The 26316-nt window shown below is 43.5% G+C and overlaps 1 protein-coding gene across 1 annotated transcript in view; it reads right to left on the bottom strand.

Moving 5' to 3' along the window:
- Positions 1–26316, bottom strand: part of LOC135209336 (COP9 signalosome complex subunit 3-like) — a 55151-nt gene that overhangs the window by 16940 nt on the left and 11895 nt on the right. Inside the window, exons 2-8 of the mRNA XM_064242037.1 lie at positions 15271–15519; positions 13384–13601; positions 5521–5715; positions 4768–4919; positions 3754–3913; positions 2718–2837; positions 771–1673 (exon numbers count right to left, since the gene is read on the bottom strand). Of these exons, the coding sequence (XP_064098107.1) occupies positions 771–1673; positions 2718–2837; positions 3754–3913; positions 4768–4919; positions 5521–5715; positions 13384–13601; positions 15271–15519 (1997 nt within the window). The remainder of the gene's footprint in view (positions 1–770; positions 1674–2717; positions 2838–3753; positions 3914–4767; positions 4920–5520; positions 5716–13383; positions 13602–15270; positions 15520–26316) is intronic.

The following is a 26316-nucleotide window of genomic DNA, read 5'->3' as shown; positions in this document are numbered from 1 at the left end:
TGGCCCTGATGAGCCAGGCATCCAGGTATAGGGAGATGTTTATTCCCATCAGATGTAGATGTCTTGCTACATTCTTCATTATACTTCTGAAGACTTGAAGAGCTGTGGACAAGCCGAAACGCAGGGCCCTGAACTGATAGATCCTTCCCTCCATCATGAAACGAAGGTACTTCCTCGATGAATGATGAATCGGGACGTGGAAATAGGCGTCTTGAAGATCGAGAGACACCATCCAATCTCCTTGGCGAAGGGCTGCAAGGACTGAAGCAGATGTTTCCATGCTGAACTTCTGTTTCTCTACAAATCTGTTCAGCGCACTTACATCTAGTACTGGTCTCCACCCCCCCGAAGCTTTCACTACCAGAAAAAGGCGATTGTAAAACCCCGGGGAGTTGTGGTCCAGTACCAGTTCGATTGCCCTTTTGTCCCACATCTGTTCCACCATTTGACGAAGAGTATCCATCAGTACAGGGTCCTTGTATCTGGCGGACAGTTCCCTCGGAGTTGATGTCAGGGGAGGGCTGTCCTTGAATGGGATATAATATCCCTTCCTGATGACCGACATGGACCATGTGTCGGCTCCTATGCTTGCCCAGGCTTCCGCAAATTCTTGTAGCCTGGCACCCACTGGTGTTTGGAGGATCACTTTCTCATTTCCCCTTTTTAAAGGGTCGGAAGGAAGCTCTACCTCTTCTTTCCGCAGTCTTTCTTTTGGAAATTGTTCTGGCAGGAGGACCTCCTCGAAAGGGCTGCTACTGCGGTGGACGAGCCCCTTTCTTCTCTTCATTGGCCACAGGCCTATTCTTCCTCGATGACTGCCTGAGGAGATCTTGAGTCGCCTTCTCAGTTAGCGAATGTGAAATGTCCTTCACCAACTGAGAAGGGAACAAATGCTCTGAAAGAGGGGCAAAAAGCAAGGCGGCTCTCTGTGAAGGAGAGACGGCCTTAGTGAGGAAAGCACTATAAACTGCCCTCTTCTTTAACATCCCCGCACCAAAGAGGGAGGAGACCTCTGCCGAACCATCCTGAACTGCTTTGTCGATGCATGTAAGTATGCTATGCAAAGTCTCTGGGTTTAGGCCTTCCTCTTCATGGGTCTTTTTGGCCAAAACCCCAAGGGACCAATCCAGGAAATTGAAAACCTCCAAGACGTGGAAAAGCCCCTTGAGGAGATGGTCCATTTCCGAAAGGCCCCATGTTGCTCGGGCCGAGTTCAAAGCGTGCCTTCTCGAGGAGTCTACAAGACTCGAGAAGTCTGATTCAGCCGAAGTAGGCAGAGACAATCCCATATTTTCTCCAGTCTCATACCATATGCCTCTTCTTCCCGTCAGTTTGGCCGGAGGCAAACAAAAGACCGTCCTCCCCAGTTCCTTTTTAGTTTTAATCCAGGAATCCAGAGACTGCAGGGCCCTCTTCATCGATATGGCCGGTCTCATCTTAAGGAAGAACGAAGACTTAAGAGATTTAGCGCTTGAAAATAGAGAGTGCGGAGAAGGAGGAGCAGCTGGAGTCAAAGAATCTCCATATTCTTCTAGCAGGAGAGAAGTAAGAACCTTATAGTTCGACAAACCTTCTCTGTTAATTACCTCATCCTCCGATACTTCCTCTAAGTCGAGAGGATCAGAAGGAGAATGCTCCCTTCTTTCGCCTGTCTCTTCCTTGGACTTTTTCCCCTCCGTCGAAGAAGAACTTCTAACAGGTGAGGGACTAAGAGATTTTGTCTCCCTACGCCTGTCCATAGGCGAATCTTGACTAATTGGCGCCTGGCGCCTATCAGGCTCTTCGCGCATAGTAGGCGCCTGGCAGGCGCTTCGCACCTGGCAGGCTCTTCGCGCCTGGCAGGCGCTTCACTCCTGGCAGGCGCTTCTCGCCTGGCAGGAGCCTCACACTTGTTTGAATCCTCCATCCTAGCTGGCGCCAGGCGCCTGGTTGGCGTTTGGTGCCTGGAATGATCTTGGATAAAATCAGGGCTCATCCCTTCCTGTGAGAACTTCATCATCATCGTCACTCTCAGGTGTTGTCTGGCGCCTGCTTGGCGCCACGCGCCTGGCAGGAGTTTCTTCCTCTTCTACCTCTCGCCTGCCTCGTGCTTCGCTCCCCCCAGAGATGGCCGCCTGTGCGACAACTCCCCTGGAAGGCTCGTTGCACCTGACAGGAGATCGGTGTCTTGATCTTTTTAACAGGAAGCTTGTCGTCCTTTCTACAAGGAGGCTCCTTGGAAAGGACTCCTACCAAAGACGCTAGTTGTTCTTGCAGGTTCATCAAAATCTTCTTGGTTGAAGACTCCCTTTCTTCTTCAAAAGCAGGAGAGGGAGATCTGGAAGGCGCTTGAGGCTCCCTTACAGCAAAAGGAGTTAACTCCTGTCTAGCTCTCTTTATGACCGAAGGCGCTTCTTCTTCGGAAAAGTGCTCGGGGCTAGAGTTCAACTCAGGCTCTTTCCAGTTCCTCTTTAACGGACGGGAAAGCTTCGTATCCTTCCATCCTCGTTTCGGTGAGGGAGATCCCAATGAAGAAAAGCACTCACGTAGGACGCTTTTTCTGTAGCGATCCCTGGCAGTCTGAGATGTAACAGATTCTACCGAAGGGACGCCTGATCGTTGGGGATTCTCCACAAACTCCGTACGGCTTTCGACTTTCCTTCTCCTCTGGGCCAGGGAGCTTGGAAGAGGTCTAGGCCTGGGAGCGTCGCAGAGACGACTACACTGGGGACACTTACATCACTGGAAATATCACCTTCACTTTGCTTACCTTCTAATGCAGCCATTTTCTCTTGCATTTTTTGAAGGGAAGCCTTGAGGTCTGCAATTTCAGAGGCCGAATCAGTAGGATTAGCAACCTGTGAATGGCCTGATAAAGATTGAGAATCATAATGAGCAGAAGAAGCTACAGAGCTAGATAAGGGTTCGTTAGATCTAGATCTACTAAGGCTTTTATAAGCCGCTTTCCTCTCTCTATCCCTCTCTAACTTCTTCAAGTAAGAAATTAAAGTCTTCCATTCATTCGCACTCAACCTTTCACACTCATTACATGTGTTATCAAAAGAACATTCAACAGCTCTACATCGTCGGCATACAATGTGAGGATCTACCGAAGCCTTCGGAATCCTCACCTTGCAGCCTTCATTCACACACACTCTGAAACCGACACTTGAGTCAGACATTCAAGAAAAATCCAAAGCCAAGTCCAAAAACAATTCCACGATAGCGAATGCCAAACAACGATTCAAGTACGTCACCAAAAATCAGTCGAAAGATAATCAAAAGCGTTGAAAAAGAATTCCAGTCAGGAGGTAGCAACAACAATGTTGACACCACCGGCGACAGAGAAAATCTGATAGAAAACGGGAATGGTTCCTAGTCCTGCCACCCAGAGCAGGGCGGTAGATCACCTGACCTACCTGTAGCGAGTGCCGCGAAATTTGAATTTCTGTCGGGGACGACGGAGTCTATACCTAAGTATACATCTGACAGGGAAGTTGAATGTATGAAAACTTTAAGTAATTACAGTGCATTTAGGTTGGGGCTCAGATGCTGAATGCTTGTATGTTAAATGATAATAAGCATTCCACCTTTTTTTTATGGCATATCAAGAAATGTAGAATTACACTCATTCCTAGGGGGAAGTCTGTAAACTTCTTGTCTAATCTGATTCACCAGATACAAGCACCTTGCTTTAATTACCCTGAGTTTCAACCATACTATGAACAAACCTATGAGCAACTGGATTTTTTAAGAAAATAAGGATGATTATACCATGTTCAAAATGTACTTCTGCGCTTCTTGCGGAGTGGAGAGCTGCACTCGGTTGGCCACGTCGGCAAGAGAGAGCGTGAGGAAGGTCTTGGTTAGCCTCTGGATATTCTTCTTATAGAGAGCATTCAAACACTGTTTGACAAGGCCCATGTTTTGATCTCTGGAAAATAAGGGTAAATTAATAACTGCTATAACAACTTGACAAGTTCTAAACTGTTTGCTAAAACAGAAAAGCCCTTCTCAATGCCATACCGCATTGGAAATACAGTTGTCCCCCCCCCCCCCCCCCCTGTATATGGGGGGATGAGTAGACTACACCCACTTGTAAATAATGAAACCCCATCTAAAAATGCATATGACTGCCTATTTCAATAGTTCAAACACAAAGACCCCTCTCAAACACTCATAACTACCAATTTTAATAGTCCAAACACCAAACATGCCTTAAACTATAATCCTGCAACATTTATTCATGAAAATAACATGAAAATAGAGTAATTGATCTATGAAAATATCGGTAAAGTGTGTGGGTATATGTTCCACGGAAAAATCTGTGAATGCTGATTCGCGAATAAGCGGGGGTAGACTCTTAAACAATTTCATCACCACTATCAAATAGTTTTAACATCGTTAAAGAGGACATTGGGCAATTAAGAGCTCAAAAGTTCAAGCAAGGATAAGATGCATTACTAACCTAAAACAATTCACCTTGTACTTTTAATAATTCACTTAACATTTTTATCTGCTTATCATCTTGATAATTTATTTTTGTTTCTAGTAACCGATCTCTTCTCTCTGTATTTACTATTACCGTTTGTAACTTCTTTCAAATAAATGTCATATTCTTTGGAAGCTTGAATTTCATGTCAGTGGTGCCTGAGGGCTTGTTCCATATGAATAGGGTTCATCTTCAGCATAATATAATACCAACAATAATTACAGGTAAAATGAGATTTCACTATGAAAAGTTTAAACGCCATGACAAACATACATGAAAAAAATACACAATCATACCTTACAAACGTATCTTGATTTTTGTTGATCACAGAAAACACTTTATCAGGGCAGTTAGTAATAAAAGCTGTACCTAAATCCCAGTAAACTTGACTTAGTGGTTTTATGAAGCGCGTAACCACTAGCGAGGCGTACTTTGGAATCTTTCCAATCTGCGAATAAAAAGTGGTAACTAGAAGATGTAAATACTTAATGAATTTTATTAGTAGAGATATAACTTAGGAACAAAATATATTACAAAATAAGTGGCTTGATTAGAAAAAACTAAGTTAATAATTTTCACTACAATTCTTGCATATGAGAATAAAACTACTGTATCAAACTTAACCTTGAAGAGAACAGATATCCTAAATAAGTGGCTGAAATGCAGAAATCACCCTTGACACATTTCATCAAAAAGTAATGGAATGGAATCTAAAATTAGGCCAAAGGCCAAGCATTGGGACACATGAGGTCATTCAGTGATTAAAGGGATCCTGTGAGCAAATAAGGTTTTAAAGGTGTAACAGTAGGAAAACCATCGTTAGCAGAGGGTGGAAAAAAAAAAAAAAAAGATGGAAAAAGAGGATATGAAAAGAAGTACAGTAAAAGGAATAAAAAGGGTTGCACCTAGGGGCTGAAGGGACACTACAAAGTATCTTAAGTGATGCCGACAAAGCAATGTGTGATGTGCACTAAAAACATTGCCCCCTAAGCAAAAAACACTTATGATAAACGCAACCTTTGATGTTAACATAGAATAAGCACTCATACCTTTCCTTCTAATATGAGGGAGACCAAGATATACTTTTTGAAGGCTTCCAGCATGATATGGGACACTGCTAAGGCTGGAGTCGTAATGCACACACGGAAGAAGTACTGCGCTCTCTCGTAGTTCTTGATGGCGGTGTAGATCATCCCCCCGTAGTAGTAGTAAAGGAGAAAGTGCTTGACATCGTAAACTCCTCGCTGCAGACAGAAAACAGTGATGAGTATATATTTCAAAATTCAATTCTATGAGTTATCCAATTCATGTCAAGTAAGATCAAGTTGACAGAAAAGTTAGCAAGAAATATGTGTTCTAAAAGTAAATCCTACGAGTTATCCAATTCATGTCAAGTAAGATTAGGTATAGTATAGTACATCATTATGCAGTAACACTTCAACTTAAAGTCTGCACTTAATGCCTACATTATCATGAGTATTTTTAGATGTCATATTTGTTAAATAAATATGATATTGTTATGATACAATAAAGTTTGTTCATACTTACCTGGCAGATATATATATAGCTGTATTTTCTGAAGTCCGACAGAATTTTAAAACTTCCGACACACGCAGTGGTCGGCCAGGTGGTTAGTACCCATTCCCGCCGCTGGGAGGCGGGTATCAGGAACCATTCCCATTTTCTATTCATAATTTTTATTTCCACTGTCCCCTGAGGGGAGGTGGGTGGGTACTTGATTATATATATCTGCCAGGTAAGTATGAACAAACTTTATTGTATCATAACAATATCATTTTGTTCATGAAACTTACCTGTCAGATATATATATAGCTGAATCCCACCTTTGGAGGTGGGAAGGGACAGAATAGAAGGATTTTGGGAAACAAATGCATGCAGATGATTTACATCTTGGTTCCACCTGTTAGCATAGCTGGCTTCGTGGTTACTGCCACGTAAGTCTGCTTGTGCTACTAGAGTTGCCAGCGAGGTAGAGACCTATATAACTGGTGCACTCCAGATGATCTGTCAACAGGGGCGAGACCACGACGTGACTAGACCATATTGACCATACCATGAGGGCTAAGAAGTAAAATAAATATATATATATATATAAATATATATATCACCACCTGACCAACCTAGCCAAAGTTAAGGTGTGTTAACTAAGGCTTAAGAGTTAAGAAGTCGCCGTTGTCGGCGACTCAACAACTAAATTAAGAGCTCTTCCTAACCATTTTCTACAGGATAGGATGAGTGGTACTTCTTGCCCCCAAGATTTGTCCTGCAGACACGTATGGCCCTAGCGAGCAGCAGATCTCATATGCCATCTTCACATCTCGCAGGGAGTGTGAAGTGAACACAGAGTTGCTTCGCTAAAACATGGTACTCAGGATGTTGCTGAGTGCCATGCTCTGTTGAAATGCTTCCGAGGCCGCGCCCTCACCTCGTGAGCATTCAGATAAAAGATTTCAAATCTTTGTGCAAACACAATGAAGGAGCATTTTTGAAAGAACTCCTTAACACTAAAGCCAGGGTGTTCTTCGATATGGGCAAGTCTGGTCTTTTTCGGAACACTGCAGATTGCCCTATTGACTTCGACTTTGAGTTTTAAGTAGATAAAACTTGAGAGACCCGACAGGGCACAGGACTCTCTCTGGCTCCTGCCCACTAACTTGTGCCATCCTTGCTTCCAAGCTCCTGGCCCAAGGACAAAACGGGTTACCATTCTTAGGCCACAACGGAAGGGTTAGAGAGCACACCGCCTTGTGTTCTCTAAAGCCAAAACTTGTGACGATGGCTTAAAATCTCACTAACCCTCTTTGTCGTATCTAGGGTGGTTAGAAGAAGGCCTTCCTGATCACATGCAAGAAGTTAACAGGTAGGAGAGGTTCGAATGCTTTGACATCAAGAACTTCAGACTACGTCTAAGTTCCATATTGAAAGCTTCGATCTGGACATGCACAGTCAGTCCGTCTGTACTAAAGTCAGGTGACCGACCAATTGACCAGTCAGACGAATCAAGGACAGCAAGGCTGTACCCTGAAGACCATAAGGCACTATTCTTCGCTGAAGGATGAGTGTCTGGACTGCCTGGGCGATTCAATCTAAGCAAACCTTGGGGGTGTATCAACGCAACCCAACGTCGTCAGCGAATCAACTCCTGACTCGAGCTTCTGGTGCCAGGAGAAAGGAGCGAGGAGCAAAAAGGCGATTCAGTCCCGAAGGAAGAATGCCTGACAGTCCAACCTGGTCTCATGGTTTACACGATCATCGGGGGTGGGTATAAACGCAACCGACTTCGTCAACAAGAAACTCAGGGCTACTATATGTCGCCATTGATCTCGCACGAGTGTCTGACTCCGAGAAAACAGGTGAGACAAAAAGTAGATGGTGAGCGAGGTTCGAGATTCCACAGAACTCAAAGATCGTGAAGGGCTTTGTTGTTTGACAGACGCAAATCTCTGAGCCCAAAGGCCGTCAACAACATATTTGCGTATTCTTTAATAGTTGTGACTGCCAGCTTATCCCATTCTTCAGATGGAAATGGAAGACGGTAATCTTATTCCTGTCAACATCTCGATAGCCTGAACGTAGTCAAGACTCAGAGCGGAGAGGTTATAGGTACCTTTCGAGTTAGAGTAGACCGACTCTCTCGGAAAAGGTCCTTGGAAAGTGAACTAGGAAGTATGTGACCTCTGTGAATCCAGGATCCTGAAGGCCAACATGGGGCGATCAGCGTCATTGTCGCTCCCTGTGACGTCATAAATCCTCTTATTACATTTCCTAAGCGATTGAAAAAAGGGGAAAAGAGACTAAATATCCATCCCCGTTCAATATCATAGGATGGCGTTTAATGGTACCGATCCTGGATCGAGAATAAGGGAGCAGAGAAGAAGAAGCCTCTTCGTCCTCAACATATCGAAGAGAAGAATGAAAGGGCGTCCCTAAAGTCTCCACAACTCTCAACTTACTTCTAAAGAAAGATTCCACTCGGAAGTCAATAGTTGCTGCCGTCGATCGAGACGATTCGTACGGACTTTCGCAATCCGGTAACGAACCTCTAGAGGATCGTTACATTCTACGCCTGTTGTTATAATAGGCTTTCTCGTAAACTCGAACAGGGACCGAGAGAAGATACTTCTTAAGATATGAGAGAGCTGTGGAATATCAGAGTTGATCTGGACCACTGGTTCCCAAAACTCGTTACGAGGACTGGAGGGACTACCGAATCGCTTTTACTTCTTTCAGATTAAGATCCAGGACATCTGAAACCCTAATCCAGATGTTCCGGCACCTTCTTTCTATCAACCTCAGGTGATAAACGCACTGAGAGATGTTCAGAATCATTCCTAGATCTTGAATAATATTTCAGTTCCCGGTAGGAAAAAACTGTGGTCTGAATTGCAGTCTATTCGGGGAAACAAACTTCTTCAGGAAGGAAATGGTCCCCAGCAAGCTCATCCATTCCCTCCCTCCCCGAGTATGCTTACTTCCCTAATAAGGCTGCGCTTTGCCTAAGCAGGAGAGCATATAAAAGTGCAATGTTGCGGTAGACTCGTAGTTCTATACCGTGCGGTAACGAGCACCGAAAGGATTAAGAGATAACTCTGTTGAACATAGTAGGCAAAACGAATGCAACGTTTATTCATTCACGTAAGAAATCCCCTCAATCTTAGGCTAAAGTCCGTGATTGTAGGGCAGAGTTACAGTTAGTCAGTCAATCCCGCAGGAGAGACGTAACCGCCAGCACAGAGATACGGTTAGTCAGTCAATCCCGCAGGAGAGAGAGACGTAACCTACGGCGCATGACAGCGCCCGATCTGTTACTGGCTCGGTTGGACTGGAAGACAGACACAGCGTGACAGCAGCAGCCAGCAGCTTACGAACGTCGTCTCTTAACTTTATGTCTGGGTTGCCAGCTACCCATTCTACGAAGAATAGGTCCGTTATTTTTTGAGCCGAAAGACTCTCAGCTGGTATATTTAAGCGAAACAGAAAACGCTAAATATAGATGCGTTTGTGTCGTCAGAACACTACCATACAACGGTAAAAGATAAATCGGAAACTCCTGGAAGGCTGCAGGGAGTAACGATTATTAAATGTCCTTAAAATAGACAATAGACCTCTCGGTTGCCATCCGAAGAGGTAACTACAGCAAGCGTATAGACTTGAACCAACCAGAAGTAAAATAACGCAAGGCAAAATATGAAATTATATCACAATAAAGTTTGTTCATACTTACCTGGCAGACATATATATAGCTGAATTCGGAAATACAGCTACATACATATCTGACAGGCAAGTTTCATGAACAAAACTTAAGAGAATCGAAGCAGTCAGCTCAAGCTTCTTATGTTACTGGACATAAGCGTTCATTGACGTAGTCTACAAGTCTATTTCTTGTACGAGTCTGCGAATGACGAATGAGAGCTCTTCCGAATCTTGTCAATAAGAGCTTATTCGCTTACGCAATATCAAGTTAATGAGATGTTTGTCAATGAGAACTAACCCATTTACGGGACAAAGAGATATTTTGTCAATGAGGGGATACCCACTTACTTGACAAAACGAAAGTATATTGTCAATGGGGGAAAGTCACTGAATTGACAAAACGTAATCCAGGGAGTCATTTAAGCATTTAATTTTTTCGATTCCCGTCTCAAACGAGGAAGGGGCAAGAATCCTGTTAAGAGACTGGGCTTACGGCAGGTAGAACGACGATGTTCAATTCGGCAGCGTAGTCCCGACTAGAAACTAACAAAATCTATCATCTGAAAAACCCTTTCAGATGGGCTAAAAAGCTTGCAAAATTATCCTGGGAAGAGGAAGAAACTCTCCAACCAGCTTCCTCTCCCGTATCACAACTAATGCCTGCTAAAGCTTAAAATTTATTGGCAGTATGGCAAAGGAAGTCCTGTCTTGCGCTTTCCTGAAGAGCGTCCTTTTGATGAGTGCCTTTGCAAGAATCCCACTGAACGTTGCCGAGAGTCCTGACGTGCAGGACATCGAGCCTTACATAACCCGTAACTGCCTTATCGCAAAGTCTTGACTGCGGTAGTGGCAACTTAAATTTATTGGCCGAATGGCAAAGGTTGCGGTAGAGCAAACGAGATCTTCCCTTGAGCTTTCCTTAACTACCATCCACCTATGCGAAAAGCAATATTAATTGACAGAGACCTCTTGAATTCACGAAACCCGATGTCTTGCTGGGTTTCGAAGAAGAAGTTGTCTGTTCACTTTAAACTTCCTCCGAAGCACTGCCTACTTCACATTCTTTGCAGGTGAGGTAGAAGGTATCACCGGAGGTAGAGGTAAACATTCTTTAGGCCCATATCTGAAACAAGAGCTTGAAGAGTTCAACAGAAACGTTCAGCCAGGCGACACACCTGGCGTGCGCTGGTGCACGCTCGGCGTCCACTGGCGCGCGCTCGGCGTCCACTGGAACGCGCTCGGCGTCCACTGGAGCGCGCTCGGCGTCCACTGGAGCGCGCTCGGCGTCCACTGGCGCGCACTTGGCATGCACCCGCGCGCGCCTGGAGTCCATCCGAGCGTCCCGGGCGTCCGCTCTCAAAAGCTTCCTGCTACTATGACTTCTTTTACGTATTTCTAGGTGGAAAGACGGACACGAGTTCAGGCGATGTTCGCCTTCTTACTTCTCACTGAAACGCATAACGAGAGAGAGAGAGAGGACGTGAAGCGTCCTCTTCTATAAAGCTTCTATTTAGAGGGCGCGAGTCCTTCCGAAAGCTCCAACCCCTGCATGGGGAGGACGCTTCGGAGGACGAGAAGCAATCTTTCAGGATTCGCGCACGCGCACGCACTTTGGCAGTCTGGGGATTTCATCAGAAACTGCCGAAGGCACGCCAGATCGGTGGGGGTTCCTTGTAACCCTCCTTAGGCTTTCGACATGCTCCCTCCCCGGGTCCTGGGAGTCAAGCAGAGGTCCCGGCCTAGAGGCGAAACGAGGCCGATCTGACGCACCCTCCACTACACAAGGGGCACTATCACTGCACTTCTGCACTTCACTTTTACTCTCTAAAGCAAGCACTTTCGATTCCAAGATACGAATCGAAAGAGTATCAGAGAAAGGGTAATTCCTCTACAGACACCGCTTAGGGCCCGAAGGCAACACTGCAGGGTTAGGAGTAACAATTACAGAAGTAGCACTTCACAGCAATGAAGGAGAGCGAGCACCTCTCGTAGACATATTCATAGCCCGTAGGCCATACTACAGGGTTAGGCAAAATAAAGTCTACAGGAAGGTTAGCAGGTTCACTACCCTGACTTTTGTTACTGATTAATTGCGTACATACGAATCATACGTCTTCCTTACGGAATTAGACATGTTTACTGATTAATTGCGTACATACGAATCATACGTCTTCCTTACGGAATAGACAAAGTCTCACACTCCTTACATGACAAATCTCAACAAAGAAGCAAGACCCATACCCCTCGTACATACCAAGTGCGGATCTACCGAAGCTTTCGGTAGCCACACCCTATCTTTGCAGACAACCCCGTCTGAAACTAGTCTAACTAGATTCAGATATTTTATGCAAAAATGAATCAAATTCAAATCAATTTAAGATAGCGTATGCCTAGCCACAAATCCCACAAATCCAAGTAAATAAATCAAAAGACAATTAGGATACTTAGCGGCAATGAAGTTTCCAAAATCCTAAGACGGAGGTACTGAAAACAGGTGTTTTCAGCACCAGCGACAGAAAAATTATGAATAGAAAATGGGAATGGTTCCTGATACCCGCCTCCCAGCGGCGGGAATGGGTACTAACCACCTGGCCGACCACTGCGTGTGTCGGAAGTTTTAAAATTCTGTCGGACTTCAGAAAATACAGCTATATATATATCTGACAGGTAAGTTTCATGAACAAAATCTTAAATAAAATGTTTTAGTGTCAAATTCAGGTTAGTCTATATGTATTTTAAATAAATCTCTCAATCTAAGTCTTAGGTGTTAAGTTCAAGTTAGTTCAAGAATGAACTCTATGTGGGATCACTGTTAGCGGTTAAGATATTTATAAAATACTCAAGTGCAGGTTATAGCATCTTCCTTGTTACTTAGCAGAAAGACTGACATCCACAAGTATTTGTTATGGTGAGGTGCTACAATAATTCTACCCAGGCTCATTCATAAACAAGTAAAAAATGTGCCTAAGTTTCTTCGGTTGCCATACAGTATAATCAAGGCCAAAGAAAATAGATCTATCTTTTGGAGGTCTTGGTATAATGCTGTATGAGCCATGACCCACAAAACTTAATCCATGACCCGATGGTGGCCTGTCCTATAGAGGCACAAATATGGTTAACTTTAACCTTAAATAAAATGAAAACTACTGAGGCTAAGGGCTGCAATTTGGTATGCTTGGTGATTGGAAGGTAGATCAACATAACAATTTGCAGCCCTCTAGCCGCAGCAGTTTTTAAGCTCTGAGGGCAGACAGAAAGTGTGGACAGACAGAAAAAGCTGGCACAATAGTTTTCTTTTGCAGAAAACTAAAACCTAGCCTTCAGAACAAGTCTACAAAGCATTCGTTAATGTTTACTTGTAACGTCACGTAGGCTATTCAGGCATTATTTACTTATCTACCTGTGCACATTGCAAAGCTAAGCTTGAAGGAAGGATGAAACATTCTCTTATGCATCTCCCTAGGGCTTATGGAATGGAATATAAAATTCAGGGCAAAGGCCAAGCACTGGGATCTATGAGGTATTTCAGTGGTGAAAGTGAGAGGAAAAGGTCTGAATGGTGTAACAGGAGGAAAACCTCACAGTTGCACTGTGAAACAATTTTTAGGAGGATGGAAAGTAAACTGGAAGAAAAAGAACATGAACACAGAATAAAAATAAATATACATATCTGATTTTTAGTGGAATAAATACCATACCTCTTTACTTATGTCCATAATATCAACATCCATGAGCTTCACGGCCGGTTTGAAACACTTTGACAGGAGACAGAGATGCACTAGGTGAGCGTGGATCGACGTCAAGTGCAGAGGAGACTCCTGTGTCTTACGAATGGCTGTGCTCAGGACCTCGATTCCTCGCATGGCACAGTTGCCGGCTACGAGCAAATCGGCGTAACTTCCGCACAAGTCTGCCACTGAAATAATACGAAAAATTATATGCCGAGATAAAATGAATGGCTCTTTATAGAAACAAAGAAATATAGTAGTAATATCATACATGTATTCTGTGACACATTTTCATCCAAAAGGATTATTTTGTACTAAACATCAACACAGGAAACTACAATATGGGTACTTCATATTATTTTGCATAATCACTCAAGAACTGCTCTTTCATCACTATAAATCATCAAGTCTACTACACTTATAATAACGCTAATTACATAAAAAACAAAAAGTATCACAGCTGAATGTACACGAAAATATATCCTACTGTGATGAGAAATTAATCATTTTCATTCCATACAAACAGGAACTGATAAAATTAAACAGGCAAAAAACTATACAATTTAAGATCATTCTAATTTCTCCTAAATATTCAAACCCAAAGTCTTTTATATAAACTCAGTCCATTCAAGGAATGATCTTCCACCAAGATATACCAGTTTCCCGGTCACATATGTGAGCAGGGAAAGAATGGCATCTATAAATGCCCATATATCCTGGCACATTTGATGACAAGGTTGACAAGACCCTGTATCACAGTATGGCTTGCTTGTATCCTTACTCTAGGAAAATAGGAGCCTTTTTGGTTCCCATTTGGGATGTGACAACCAACTCATATGACAGCATATCATCAGAAAATCCGCAAGTACTACACTGTATCTGCAACGGCCATCCCCCAGGCCCTGCTAAAATATAGATGGAAGGAGTCATATTTACTGACTACAATAAAAGTCAAGACTTGAAGCTTTGTTATGTAACTAACTTGCACCTGATCCAACCAATGAGAATACAGCTGTTTGCTAATGGGTGGAAAAAAACAGAAGGAGGGGAAATAGTAACAGTCATCTTGCTTCATACAACTTTTACCATCGTAAACCTTAAGTAAGATGCTGCTCTATCCTAGCAAAGCTCAGATTGTAAAGAGAAACTATCCAAGGCCTTGTGGCCGTTGTCTCTTGGAGGGTGTGTGTGTGTGTGTGTGTGTGAAGGTGGTTTGGCACTAACACACACCTTCCCTCAGTACTTGTAACATCAAGAAGTTAACCGCAATGTCATGAGCAACAAAAATCATAATGTGAAAAGCTTGCAAAGTCTGCACAGTGAGGCAGCTGAGAAAACATGAACACTCTTTACTATGAGAGTAGCATTCATCCACCATTTCACTTACCACCTGTTAGCTGACTACCAAGTTACCAGGTTTCACTGACAGAATCAGCTTTCAACAAAGCTATACCTTTATGAAAGTAAGTTTTTATTCTCGTAGGATCAAACAGCAAATTATAATAATAAATAAGCTTCAATAACTAAAACTGCTTATGCTGAGGTTTGTCCTTTATAAAATAAAAAGATTGTATTTTCATAAAAACAGAAAGGCCCCAAAGTAAGTTTTGTGAGTTTATTAAAATGGTTTTTATTTCAACTTCAAGCAGCATACTAATAGAACAGATTCTGTTCTTAAGTTTAGCTTAAGAGTGAATATAATACAAGCTGATACAATGATAATATAAATAATGCGTAATATGTTTTCATATGTAATGGTGTTGAAAATATTTTCGTCAAGTTCTAGTACAACCATCTCCACTGAAACACACTGACTACTTGAGACAAATGAGCATTAAAACAATGTTTGGTACTTACTCATATCAGGAGCATATTTGATCTGTTCTTCACTGCACACATTAATAAATTCAGCTACCGTTGCATGCAGTGTGTCAATGTTTGCATCTGTATGTGTCGTGTTCTGCAACCTAACACACAACACTGCCATTACACCCAGTGAATGGGCTTGCGGCTGCAAAGTTGCCAGAACAGTGTCCAAGTGGGCCACATTTTTTGCAAGTACTTCTGTGCTCTTGCTCACATATTTTACAACTTCACTGTAGTTGCCTGAAAGGATAAAAAAATATTAAGAAAGCAAAAACAAAAGCAATAGCCTAACACAATTAAATATAGTCAAACAATAAAAAAAAAGTAATACACCTGTCCAGCTTGTTCACGTACATCTAATAAATAAGGAACTTTTGCTTGTCTCTCTACTACTCCCCAACCCAAGGGTCACAGGAGTCTGAAAGCTAATCAAAGACATATTTCAACAAGATATTTCCTATCCGTCATGTGATATAAAGCATAGCAAAACAATGCATGCACAACTATTCTGTGCTCTTACATGTACCCACTAAATTCAGTACAAAATTCAGTATGTAAAATAGTACAGTAGTACCTCGAGATACGAAAGGCTCTACTTACGAAAAACTCGAGATACGAAAGCCAATGCGAAAAATTTTACTGCTCTACATACGAAAAGTTTTCAAGATACGAAAGGTTGTTGCTGTAAAGTCCCGAGATTCGCCTGGACCACCGAGAACAATTTTAAAACTCCCGCACCGCCAACTGAGTAAACTCGCCACCATCCTCCCGCTCTCCCATTGGTTCCTGATGCTAGTCACCCCATAAGGTCCTGCTCTCCTATTGGTCAGCATCTACCTCTTGTGCTTTAAGTATTCTATTGGTAAAAGGATGCTGTAAATTGAAAAACTTATTCATGCAATACATTTAAAAAAAAAACCTTAGGTAAAGATAGAATAAAGAATAGAAATGAATGGTTATTACGTATACTGTTTAGTAGTTGAAGAGAGAGAATGAAAATTTATGGCTTACTGTGTAAAGTGATTGCTTGTCGATCGTTCGATACACGTAAGTGCTGGATGTAAACAAACGTTTGGAAGCTTTTTTTTCTTTTTTGTTTATTATAGTTAATGGTTACTTAATAATTATTTGAAATGAGTACATGCAATACATTTAATAAAAAATTGTGAATTAGATATCATAAACTATAAAATAAATCAGACTGCCAACAAATACGTATTTTTAAGAATTCTTCTTCTGTTTTATTATTACGTTACGTATACGTATGTTTCATTATAGCTGTCAGTAACTCGGTATCTCCATTAGGTAAAGATAGAATAAAGAATAGAAATGAATGGTTATTATACTGTTTGGTAGTTTCATTACTTGAAGAGAGATACTAATGACAATTTATGGCTTACTGTGTACTAGGAAAAATGATTGCTTGGCGCTCGTTCGATACTCGTAGACGGGTAAGAGCTGAATGTAAACAATTGATTGGAAGGTTTGTTTTTTGTTTGTTTGTGTATTATAGTTAATGATTAATTAATAATTATTTGAAATGAGTACATACTGATTATTTACACATTTTATTGGCATATTCTAAGCTTTTAGCTTCTTAGGTTTAGATGTCAAAATCATAGACTAGGCTACAGTAGCAACTGCTAACATAGGCTAGGCTTATTGCTAAGGGACATATCCTATATGCAGTAAAAATGGGGTTGAACATTACATGCAGTTGAATATTACTCAAGTATGTACAGTATTTTCCCTTTTTGGAGTCATATTTCTTCCGTCGGATCGGCGTTGTAACCCTAGAACATGTGTTTTAGTCCTGGAAATATAATTTACTGGGGTGTTTTTGGAGGGCTTGGAACGGATTAGCCATTTTACATGTAAAATGTGTTCCAAGATACAAAAAACTCATAATACGAAGGCCGCCTCGGAACGGATTAATTTCGTATCTAGAGGTACCACGGTACTAAAAAATGATATTGTTAAGATACAATAAAGTTTAGTACATACTTACCTGGCAGATATATACTTAGCTATAGACTCGGTCGTCCCGACAGAATTTCAAAACTCGCGGCACACGCTGGGTGGCGGGGTCTGGAACCATTCCCGTTTTCTTAGCCATAATTTCTCTTCCACCTGTCTCCTGAGGGGAGGATAGGTGTGGGCCATTAATCGTATATATCTGCCAGGTAAGTATGTACAAAACTTTATTGTATCTTAACAATATCATTTTTGTACATGAAAACTTACCCAGCAGATATATACTTAGCTGATTGGCACCCTTGGTGGCGGGTAAGAGACAGCTAAAAACAAAATAATAATACTTATACTAAATACATTAAAAAACAAGGAAAAAATAACATATGTTCTTGGATAAAATAATCCATGGTTCCTACCTGATTGGGCTGAAGACTTCATGACTACTGTCGATGAGTCTGCCTGCCTCAAGAGTCCCAGCGAGGTATGGACCTATGGCTGAATAACTCTTTGGATCGTGTCAATGGGGGCTAGCCCGCTTACGCGACACAGCCTACTCTGGATCGTACCAATGGGGGCTGACCCACTTACATGGTAGAGCCTTGACCTTCGTCATATCAATGGAGACTCGCCCTCTTACATGACAGAGTTAAGGTTACTATAAGTAATCACAAGGAGCACTGAAGCCAATCCCAATCACCTGACCATGTTAGTACTGTTATAATCTATGAATTGCAAGAGGGTTCCCTATTCCCTCTGACAATCAACCAATAAAAACAACCACCAATAAAAGATAAATTAAACACTAAAGTAAGTTACGAAGGATTAGCCTCAGCCCCTTCTCCCAGCACTGAATTCGCCGAAACATACGCTCCCAGAGCAAAGCACTTTTCGTAAGAAATTTTTACGTCTCTTAGGTAATTAGAGGCAAACACAGAATTACATCTCCAAAACGTAGACTCTATAAGTGCCTGCAGAGACCTTGTTTTGTGAAATGCCATTGACGTAGCTATGGCTCTCACTTCATGCGCTCTTACTCTGAGAACCTTGAGGTGCTCCTCATTGCAAGTAAGATGAGCTTCCTTTATTACATCCTTTATGAAGAATGTAAGGGCATTCTTTGAAATCGATCTTTCGGATCTCTTACAGAGCACCAAAGACTTTCTTCTGTACCTCCTAGCAACGCTTTCTTCTTCAGGTAGAACTTGAGTGCCCTGACTGGACACAAAGTCCTCTCTAGTTCTCTTCCTGTTAGTGAAGAGAGTCCTCTTATCTCAAAGCTTCTTGGCCAAGGTTTTGAGGGATTTTCATTCTTTGCTAGAAAAAGTGGTTTAAAGGAGCAAATCGCTGAATCCTTCTTAAAACCCACTTTACCTTCCAAAGCTTGCAACTCGCTAATTCTCTTAGCTGTCGCTAAAGCAAAGAGGAATAAGGACTTTCTAGTTAAGTCTCTAAAAGAAGCTGTGTGAGACGGTACGAATTTTTCCCGACTTAGGAACTTGAGGACCACATCCAAGTTCCAGCTAGGTTTCTAGATTATATGGTCTTCTTTCGTTTGGTTTTGAAAAGACCTTATAAGGTCATGAGATCTTTATTATTTTTGGTCAGATCTAGTCCTCTATGTCGAAAGACTGAGGCCAGCATACTTCTGTAACCTTTCACTGTTGATACTGCCAGGTTACAGTCTTTTCTCAAATATAGAAGAAAATCTGCGATTTCAGTTACAGAGGTACTGGAAGAGGATATTTTCTTCCTCTTACACCATCTTCTAAACAACTCCCACTTCGACTGATATACCCTAGAGGTGGAGACTCTTCTGGCTCTTGCAATAGCCTTCGCCACTTCACGTGAAAAGCCCCTTGCTCTGACAAGTCCTTCGACAGTCTGAAGGCGGTCAGACTTAGAGCGGGGAGGAGGTTTTTGTGAAACCTGTCGAAGTGGGGTGTTTTGAGAAGATCGTTCCTTAGTGGAAGTGATCTTGGAAAATCTACTAACCACTCCAGCACCTCTGTGAACCAATCGAGAGCTGGCCAGAAGGGAGCGATGAGGGTCATTCTTGTTCCTTCCGAACAAGCGAACTTCCTCAATACTTCCCCTACTATCTTGAAAGGAGGGAAGGCGTATGTGTCCAAGCCTGTCCAATCTAGCAGAAAGCTGTCTACTGCTACTGCTTGTGGATCCGAGATCGGGGAGCAATAGTTCTCTAATCTGTGATTCCTGTTGGTCACGAACAGGTCTATATTGGGCCTTCCCCACAGATGCCACAGTTGTTTGGCAAATCTGAGGATTGAGAGTCCCATTCCGTGGGTAGGACTTGGTCTTTTCTGCTCAACAGATCTGCCCGGACATTTCTCTCTCCCTGCACAAACCTTGTAGAAGAGAGATCTTCCTTTCCTGAGCCCAAATCAGCAGATCCTTTGCTGATTCATACAGGGAAAAGGAATGCGTCCCCCCTTGTTTCTTTATATATGCGAGGGCTGTTGTGTTGTCCGAGTGGATTTGAATCCCCAGACCTGAGACCTGCTCCTCGAAATGAACTAAAGCTAGATGAATGGCTGTTAGTTCTTTCTTGTTTATGTGCCAGGACACTTGCTCTCCTTCCCAAGTGCCTGACACTTCTTCCGAACCTAGGGTCGCTCCCCACCCTGAATCTGAGGCGTCTGCAAATAACGCTAGGCGAGGGTTCTCTAAGTGAAGGGAGATTCCCTTGCTTAGTTTCTATGGATCTAACCACCAGCGGATATTCTCCTTGATTCCTTTCGAGATCGGAAAGGTTTTCCCCAGATCTTGGGACTTCCAATCCCATCTCTCCTTCAGATAAAATTGAAGGGGTCTTAGGTGTAGTCTTCCTAAGGAAACGAACTGTTCCATCGAGGAGAGGGTCCCCAGTAAGCTCATCCATTCCCTCGCGGAACAATGTTCTTTCCTTAAGAAGACTGCCACCTTTTCTAAGCAGCGTTCTCTCCTTTCCAGCGAAGGATACGCTAGAAAATCCCTGAACCCCGATATCCATCTGAATCCCCAGATAGACAATACTTTGCTGGGGAGTCAGCATGGATTTCTCGCGATTGACTAAAAGTCCCAGGGACTTTGTCAAATTTAGAGTAAATAAAAGGTCCTCCAGACATTTTTTCTCCGATTGGGCTCTTATTAGCCAATCGTCCAGATATAATGAGATCCTGATCCCTTCCAGATGTAGCCAATAAGCTACATTCTTCATGATGTCCGTGAAGACTTGAGGGGCAGTCGAAAGTCCGAAACACATCGCTCGGAACTGGAATACTTTCCCTTGGAACATGAATCTTAGATATTTCCTTGCTGCCGGATGAATTGGCACATGGAAATACGCATCTTGAAGGTCCAGGGACACCATCCAGTCCCCTGGACGAAGAGCAGACAGAACAGAGGAAGACGTCTCCATTGAAAATTTCTTCTTCAAAACAAAGAAATTCAGGGCACTGACGTCTAGAACCGGTCTCCATCCCCCCGATTGCTTTCCAGCGGATCTTACCAGGAACGCCGATTGTAAAATTCCTGGAAGGAGATGGAGATCTTGAACCAGTTCTACCGCTTCTTTCGGAAATCATCTGTTCCACTGCCTGCAAAAATAGCAAGCTTTCGGACCCGGACCGGAGTATCTTGCAGTCAACTCCCTTGGAGTTGTCGTCAAGGGAGGATTTTCCCTGAAGGGGATCAAGTATCCTTTTTTCAGGATCGAGAGGGTCCAAGAGTCCGCTCCCTTCTGCGCCCAGACTTTTGCAAAGTGGAGTAGTCTGGCGCCTACTTTTGTCTGGAGGACTCCCTGTTCATCTAGACTTCCCGAAGGACCTTCTAGATGGTCTACTCCTTCTATCTGGTCTGCGACCTCTAAGAGGGGTCCTAGAAGAGGAGGCACCTCGAAAGGGCTGTACAAAAGAGGGTCTCTCTCTTTTCTCGATAGGCACGGCCGGCCTAAACTTCTTGGCTGAGTGAGTGAGGAGATCCTGAGTTGCCTTCTCCGTAAGAGATTTTGCACCACCTCCAACAGTCTCCTGTGGGAACAGATGAGGGGACAAAGGTGTCAAAATAAAAACGACGAGACGTGTTCTTTGTAAGTGGGTGATACGAACGGTCTCTTGCTAGAAAAGAGCTAAAGACCGTTCTCTTCTTTAAGACCCTCCGTTCCGAAAAGTTGAGTCAACTGGCTAATTCTTACGGAAACCGTCATAAACCGATCTGTCCAAGGCAAGCCAGGACGCTTGAAAGTTCCTCCATGGGGACAAAGTCAGTGTCCTGAGCTCTCTTAGCTAACGCTAAAACGCAAAACCCACCCTCCATGATGGGTTGAAAACTTCTAGTCTTAAAGAGGCCCTTTAGAAGGTGGTCTAGCTCACACATGCCCCATGTTGCTTTAGCAGAAAGCAAAGACTTCCTCTTGGAAGAGTCCACTAGAGAGGCGAAATCCGCGTCTGCGGATGAAGGGAGGCCTAACCCCATTGGTTCCTTGGTCTCGTACCACCTTCCCGGTTTACCTGTTAACTTGGAAGGAGGGCAGGAAAAAACTGTTTTGCCCACTTCCCTTTTTGAGGTTAACCACTCTGAAAAGGTCTTTAAGGCCTTTTTCATACAAAGAGCAGGGCGCATCTTGACGAAGGAAGACGACTTGTGAGCTTTTGTGCTCGACATTAATGATCCTGGTGAAGGAGGATCAGCAGGATGAAGGGAGTCTTCGAACTCCTTGAGAAGCAAAAGAGAGAGCCTCTTGTAGTCAGAAACTGCTACATCTACGGGCTCCTCCTCTTCCGATACTTCTTCCAACGGATCCACTGAAGGAGACCGTTTGGGAGTGATCGGGCTCTTCCCGGGAGAAGTACTCCTTTCCCGAGAAGGGGAGCGCTGAACGCTCGAACTTCTATACGAAGAATGAGGCTCCTGTCGGTCCGAAACAATCTTGCGCCTACAAGACTCTTGTTGTCTAGGCACTTGAGGTTCGCCAGACTCGCGCCGCTTGATAGGCTCCTGACGCCCTGATTCAGGGCGTTTGAATGGATCCCTGCGCCCTGACTCCTGACGCCTAACAGGCTCCTGGCGCCCTAACTCTTGACGCCTAACGTACTCCTGGCGTCCTGACTCCTGGCGCCCTGACTCCTGGCGTCCTGACTCATGGTGTCCTGACTCCTGGCGCCCTGACTCATGGCGTCCTGATTCCTGCCTTCTAGCAGACTCCTGACGTCCTGAATCCTGTGGCTTGAGAGGCTCTTGACGCCCTTTCTTGCGTCTCACTGCCTCTTTGCGCTTGCCTGGCTCCTGGTCCTGTAGTCCCAAAGGATCCTGATGCCTAAATTGGTTTAGTTTCTCTTCAGGTTCCTTGAACCTAAACCGATCGAGACTTCTGCTCGATTCACAGCGTCTCGCAGGAGAGAGGCTACGTTCTTCCTGTCTACCAGGATTCAAAGCCTTGACCACCAGAGGGCGCTTTGGAGAAGAAAGCCTATAGGGCGAAAGGACTCGCCTGTCAGGAGAACAACTCCTGTCCGACGAGTCTCTCGACGAAGGCGATAATCGCCTTGGAGATTGTGGGGGTTCTCTCCTATACGAAGACGCTTAGAGGAACTCTTAACAGGGAGCGAAACATCTTTCCTCCTTGTTGAATCCTTAGCGAAGGAGCCTACTAAAGAGGCTAACTGCTCTTGCAGATATATCAGAAACTTCTTCGTAGGATCCTGAAGAGAGGGCTCCTCTTGTCTCGTCTTCTTAGGTACCGAGGGCCAATTCTCGGGAAAACGCTCTGGGCTGGAATCAGCCGCGTCTCCTTTTGGCGCCTTCCAGGCTCTCTTCAAAGGGCGCGATAGAGAGGCCGAACTCCATCCTCGTTTAGGAGAGGAAGTGTCTGAGGCCGAAAAACACTCCCTAAGGATGCCTTTTTCTGCGGCTATCCAAGGCAGCCTGGGACTTTACAAACAGGATCTGCCGAAGGGACGCTGACCGTGGGGATGTTCTGCATCCTCCCTGCGGCTTTTTGACATTCCTCCTCCCCTGGTCCTGGGAGTTTGGAAGAGGTCTAGGCCTAGGAGCAATGAGGAACCGGTCAGACGCCCCCTCCACTGCACTGGGGACACAGCACAAATCACTATCACCACTCTTACCTTCATTTAGAGCTCGTAACTGAGCTTGCAGTTTCTTGATGGAAGCTTTAACATTTTCCCTCTCTGAAGAAGAATCTTTGGATTCAGCACAGGGAGAAGCAGCTGAGGCTAAGGGAAAATCGTTAGTAGGAGAGTTAACAACTTCTTGTTCTAGAGAACAAGATCTACTAGATGACCTAGCTGAAGCCTTCCTTACTCTATCTCTCTCAAGCTTCCTAACATTTGAAGATAACTCCTTCCATTCAAGCTCTGTTAGGTTTTCGCACTCAATACAGGTGTTATTAAAAGAACATTCATTCTCTCTGCATTTAGCGCAAACACTATGAGGATCTACCGCCGATTTCGGTAGCCTAACCTTGCAACCTTCCCTACTACAAACTCTAAACATAGGTGAAGCCTTAGCGTCAGACATCGTGAAAGAGAAGCCAATACCAAAGTCAAAAAACAGTCCACAATAAGCGTATGCCAAGCCAGAGAAAAAACAGAATACGTCACCAAAAACCAATCCAAATTCTCGGCAAACGAGTTGAAATCCAAGATGGAGGAACGAACAATAGGTGTTGTCCGTTCAACCGAGAGAAATTATGGCTTAGAATACGGGAATGGTTCCAGACCCCGCCACCCAGCGGCGGGAATGGTGGATCACCTGACCTACCTGTCGCGTGTGCCGCGAGTTTTGAAATTCTGTCGGGACGACCGAGTCTATAGCTAAGTATATATCTGCTGGGTAAGTTTTCATGTACAAAAATAACATATTTTAAAAGTGTATTTTTTCTAAAATACAAACCTATGCTTTCAAAAATGGAATTACTTGCGCGCCCTCAGGACGTGGTGTCTTACATTAAGGTAAAGTTAGTTTGGACATGCTGCTGAATATTTATACAACGATTAACAGGTAGCCTAGGCTAGTCCACAGGCCTAAGATCCCTAAACCAATGATTTCTAATACAAATTTCAGTTTAAAAAGTCGTTTTACAACCTTTTCTTGTTGCATTTAGCGGTGGAAATCCTAACCCAGTGTATTACATGTACCCTCACCCAAACCCATAAATGATTCTAGCCTATTATAGTCAGTATGTCAGAATTACCCTGGTCTACCAATCTTAAGCTAAAGTATAAATATTATCACAGTAAACAAGGAAGCTTTGGCACAGCAGACAGACCTATTGTGTGTCATTTGCCTACATTTGCCTAACGGAAAGTGGCCATATACTAGCCTAGCCTGTGCAGTAAACTTCCAGCAGCCCTGGTAACCCAATATATTTCTAATCCCTGGAGTTTATACTTTAGTAAGGACATTAGATTAGGTATATGTGCAGACAAATGTAGCTTGATTCCTCCCAGTTGCCGACCAAGATAACTCTTGTCTTCTATTTATGTTCATGATATTTACTGGCTTTCCTTTGTGTTTTCCCTTTCATCCCCAAGGGGCTGTTACTAACATGCTACCCATTTTCCACAAAAATGATATTGTTATAATACAATAAAGTTTCATACATACTTACCTGGCAGATATATACATAGCTAAGACTCCGTCGTCCTCGACAGAAATTCAAATTTCGCGCCACTCGCTACAGGTAGGTCAGGTGATCTACCGGCCTGCCCTGGGCGGCAGGACTAGGAACCATTCCCGTTTTCTACTCATATATTTTCTCTTCCACCTGTCTCCTTGCGGGGAGGCTGGGTGGGCCCTAATCGTATATATCTGCCAGGTAAGTATGTATGAAACTTTATTGTATTATAACAATATCATTTTCATACAATCAACTTACCTGTCAGATATATACATAGCTGATTGGCACCCTTCGGTGGAGGGTAAGAGACAGCTACTACTAGAATAGACAGGTAAACAACATCTGTTGTAGGTATAAATTAAAAACCTTGGTTCCTACCTGATAGGTGGTAGACTTCGTGGGTGTTTTCCCCGTAGTCTGCATCACCTCAAGAAACTTTAGCGAGATATGTGATCTATGGCCAAGAATTCTTGTGGGTCTGCCGAAGGGGTCTTATCCACTTACTCGGCAGAGCCTGAAAGGACTTTGTCAATGGGTGCTGATCCACTTACATGACAACACACCTTATTAAGGAGCAAACAATCAATCCCGACCACCTGATCCTAACCACCATGTTAGTATTAAAAATTGCTCAGAGTTATCCCCAACTCTTCGCAACAACCGTAACTCAAACCACAATGCACAAGCACACAATAATTTAAAAAAAAAATTTTATCTATTACAAGATATCACAAGAGTTCCTTACTGAACTGAAGTGACTGGCCGCTTGTGCGACAACTGCACTTGTTCAGCAGAAAGTCTAGAACATATCTATATTTAAGGATTGTTGTAAGCTCCTGTACCCAGGATTGTGCCCGCAGACACAAAAGGACCTAATGAAAAACATTTTTCATAGTCACACGCACACGTCCTTCAAATAGTGACCCGCAAACACAGAATTACATCTCCAATATGTCGCTTCCAAGATATTCTCAGCGACATATTTCTCTGAAAAGAGAGAGACGTCGCCACTGTCGCTCACTTCATGAGCTCTTACTCTCAGGAGTTTTAAGGAATCGTCCGTGCAAGCCTTATGAGCGTCCATAATTACGTTCCTGACAAAAAAGGCTAATGCATTCTTAGACATAGGTCTTGATGGATCCTTCACTGAGCACCACAGGCCTTGTCTAGAACCTCCCAACTGTTCCTTTTTCTTTAAGTAAAACTTTAATGCCCTTACTGGCAAAGAGACCTCTCCGGTTCCCTGCCGACGAGACCCGATAATCCTTTTACTTCGAAGTTTCTCGGCCAGGGGTTCGAAGGATTTTCATTCTTCGCTAAGAATAATTCCTTGAAGGAACAGATGGCTGAATCTATATTGAACCCGACTTTGTCACTAAGGGCGTGCAGTTCGCTAACCCTTTTTGCGTTGCCAGTGACAAAAGGAA

This window comes from Macrobrachium nipponense, chromosome 37, assembly GCF_015104395.2.
Source record: "Macrobrachium nipponense isolate FS-2020 chromosome 37, ASM1510439v2, whole genome shotgun sequence".
Lineage (NCBI taxonomy): Eukaryota > Metazoa > Arthropoda > Malacostraca > Decapoda > Palaemonidae > Macrobrachium > Macrobrachium nipponense.
Note: the sequence above shows the minus strand (reverse complement) of the source record. Positions and strands in the feature narration are given on the sequence as shown.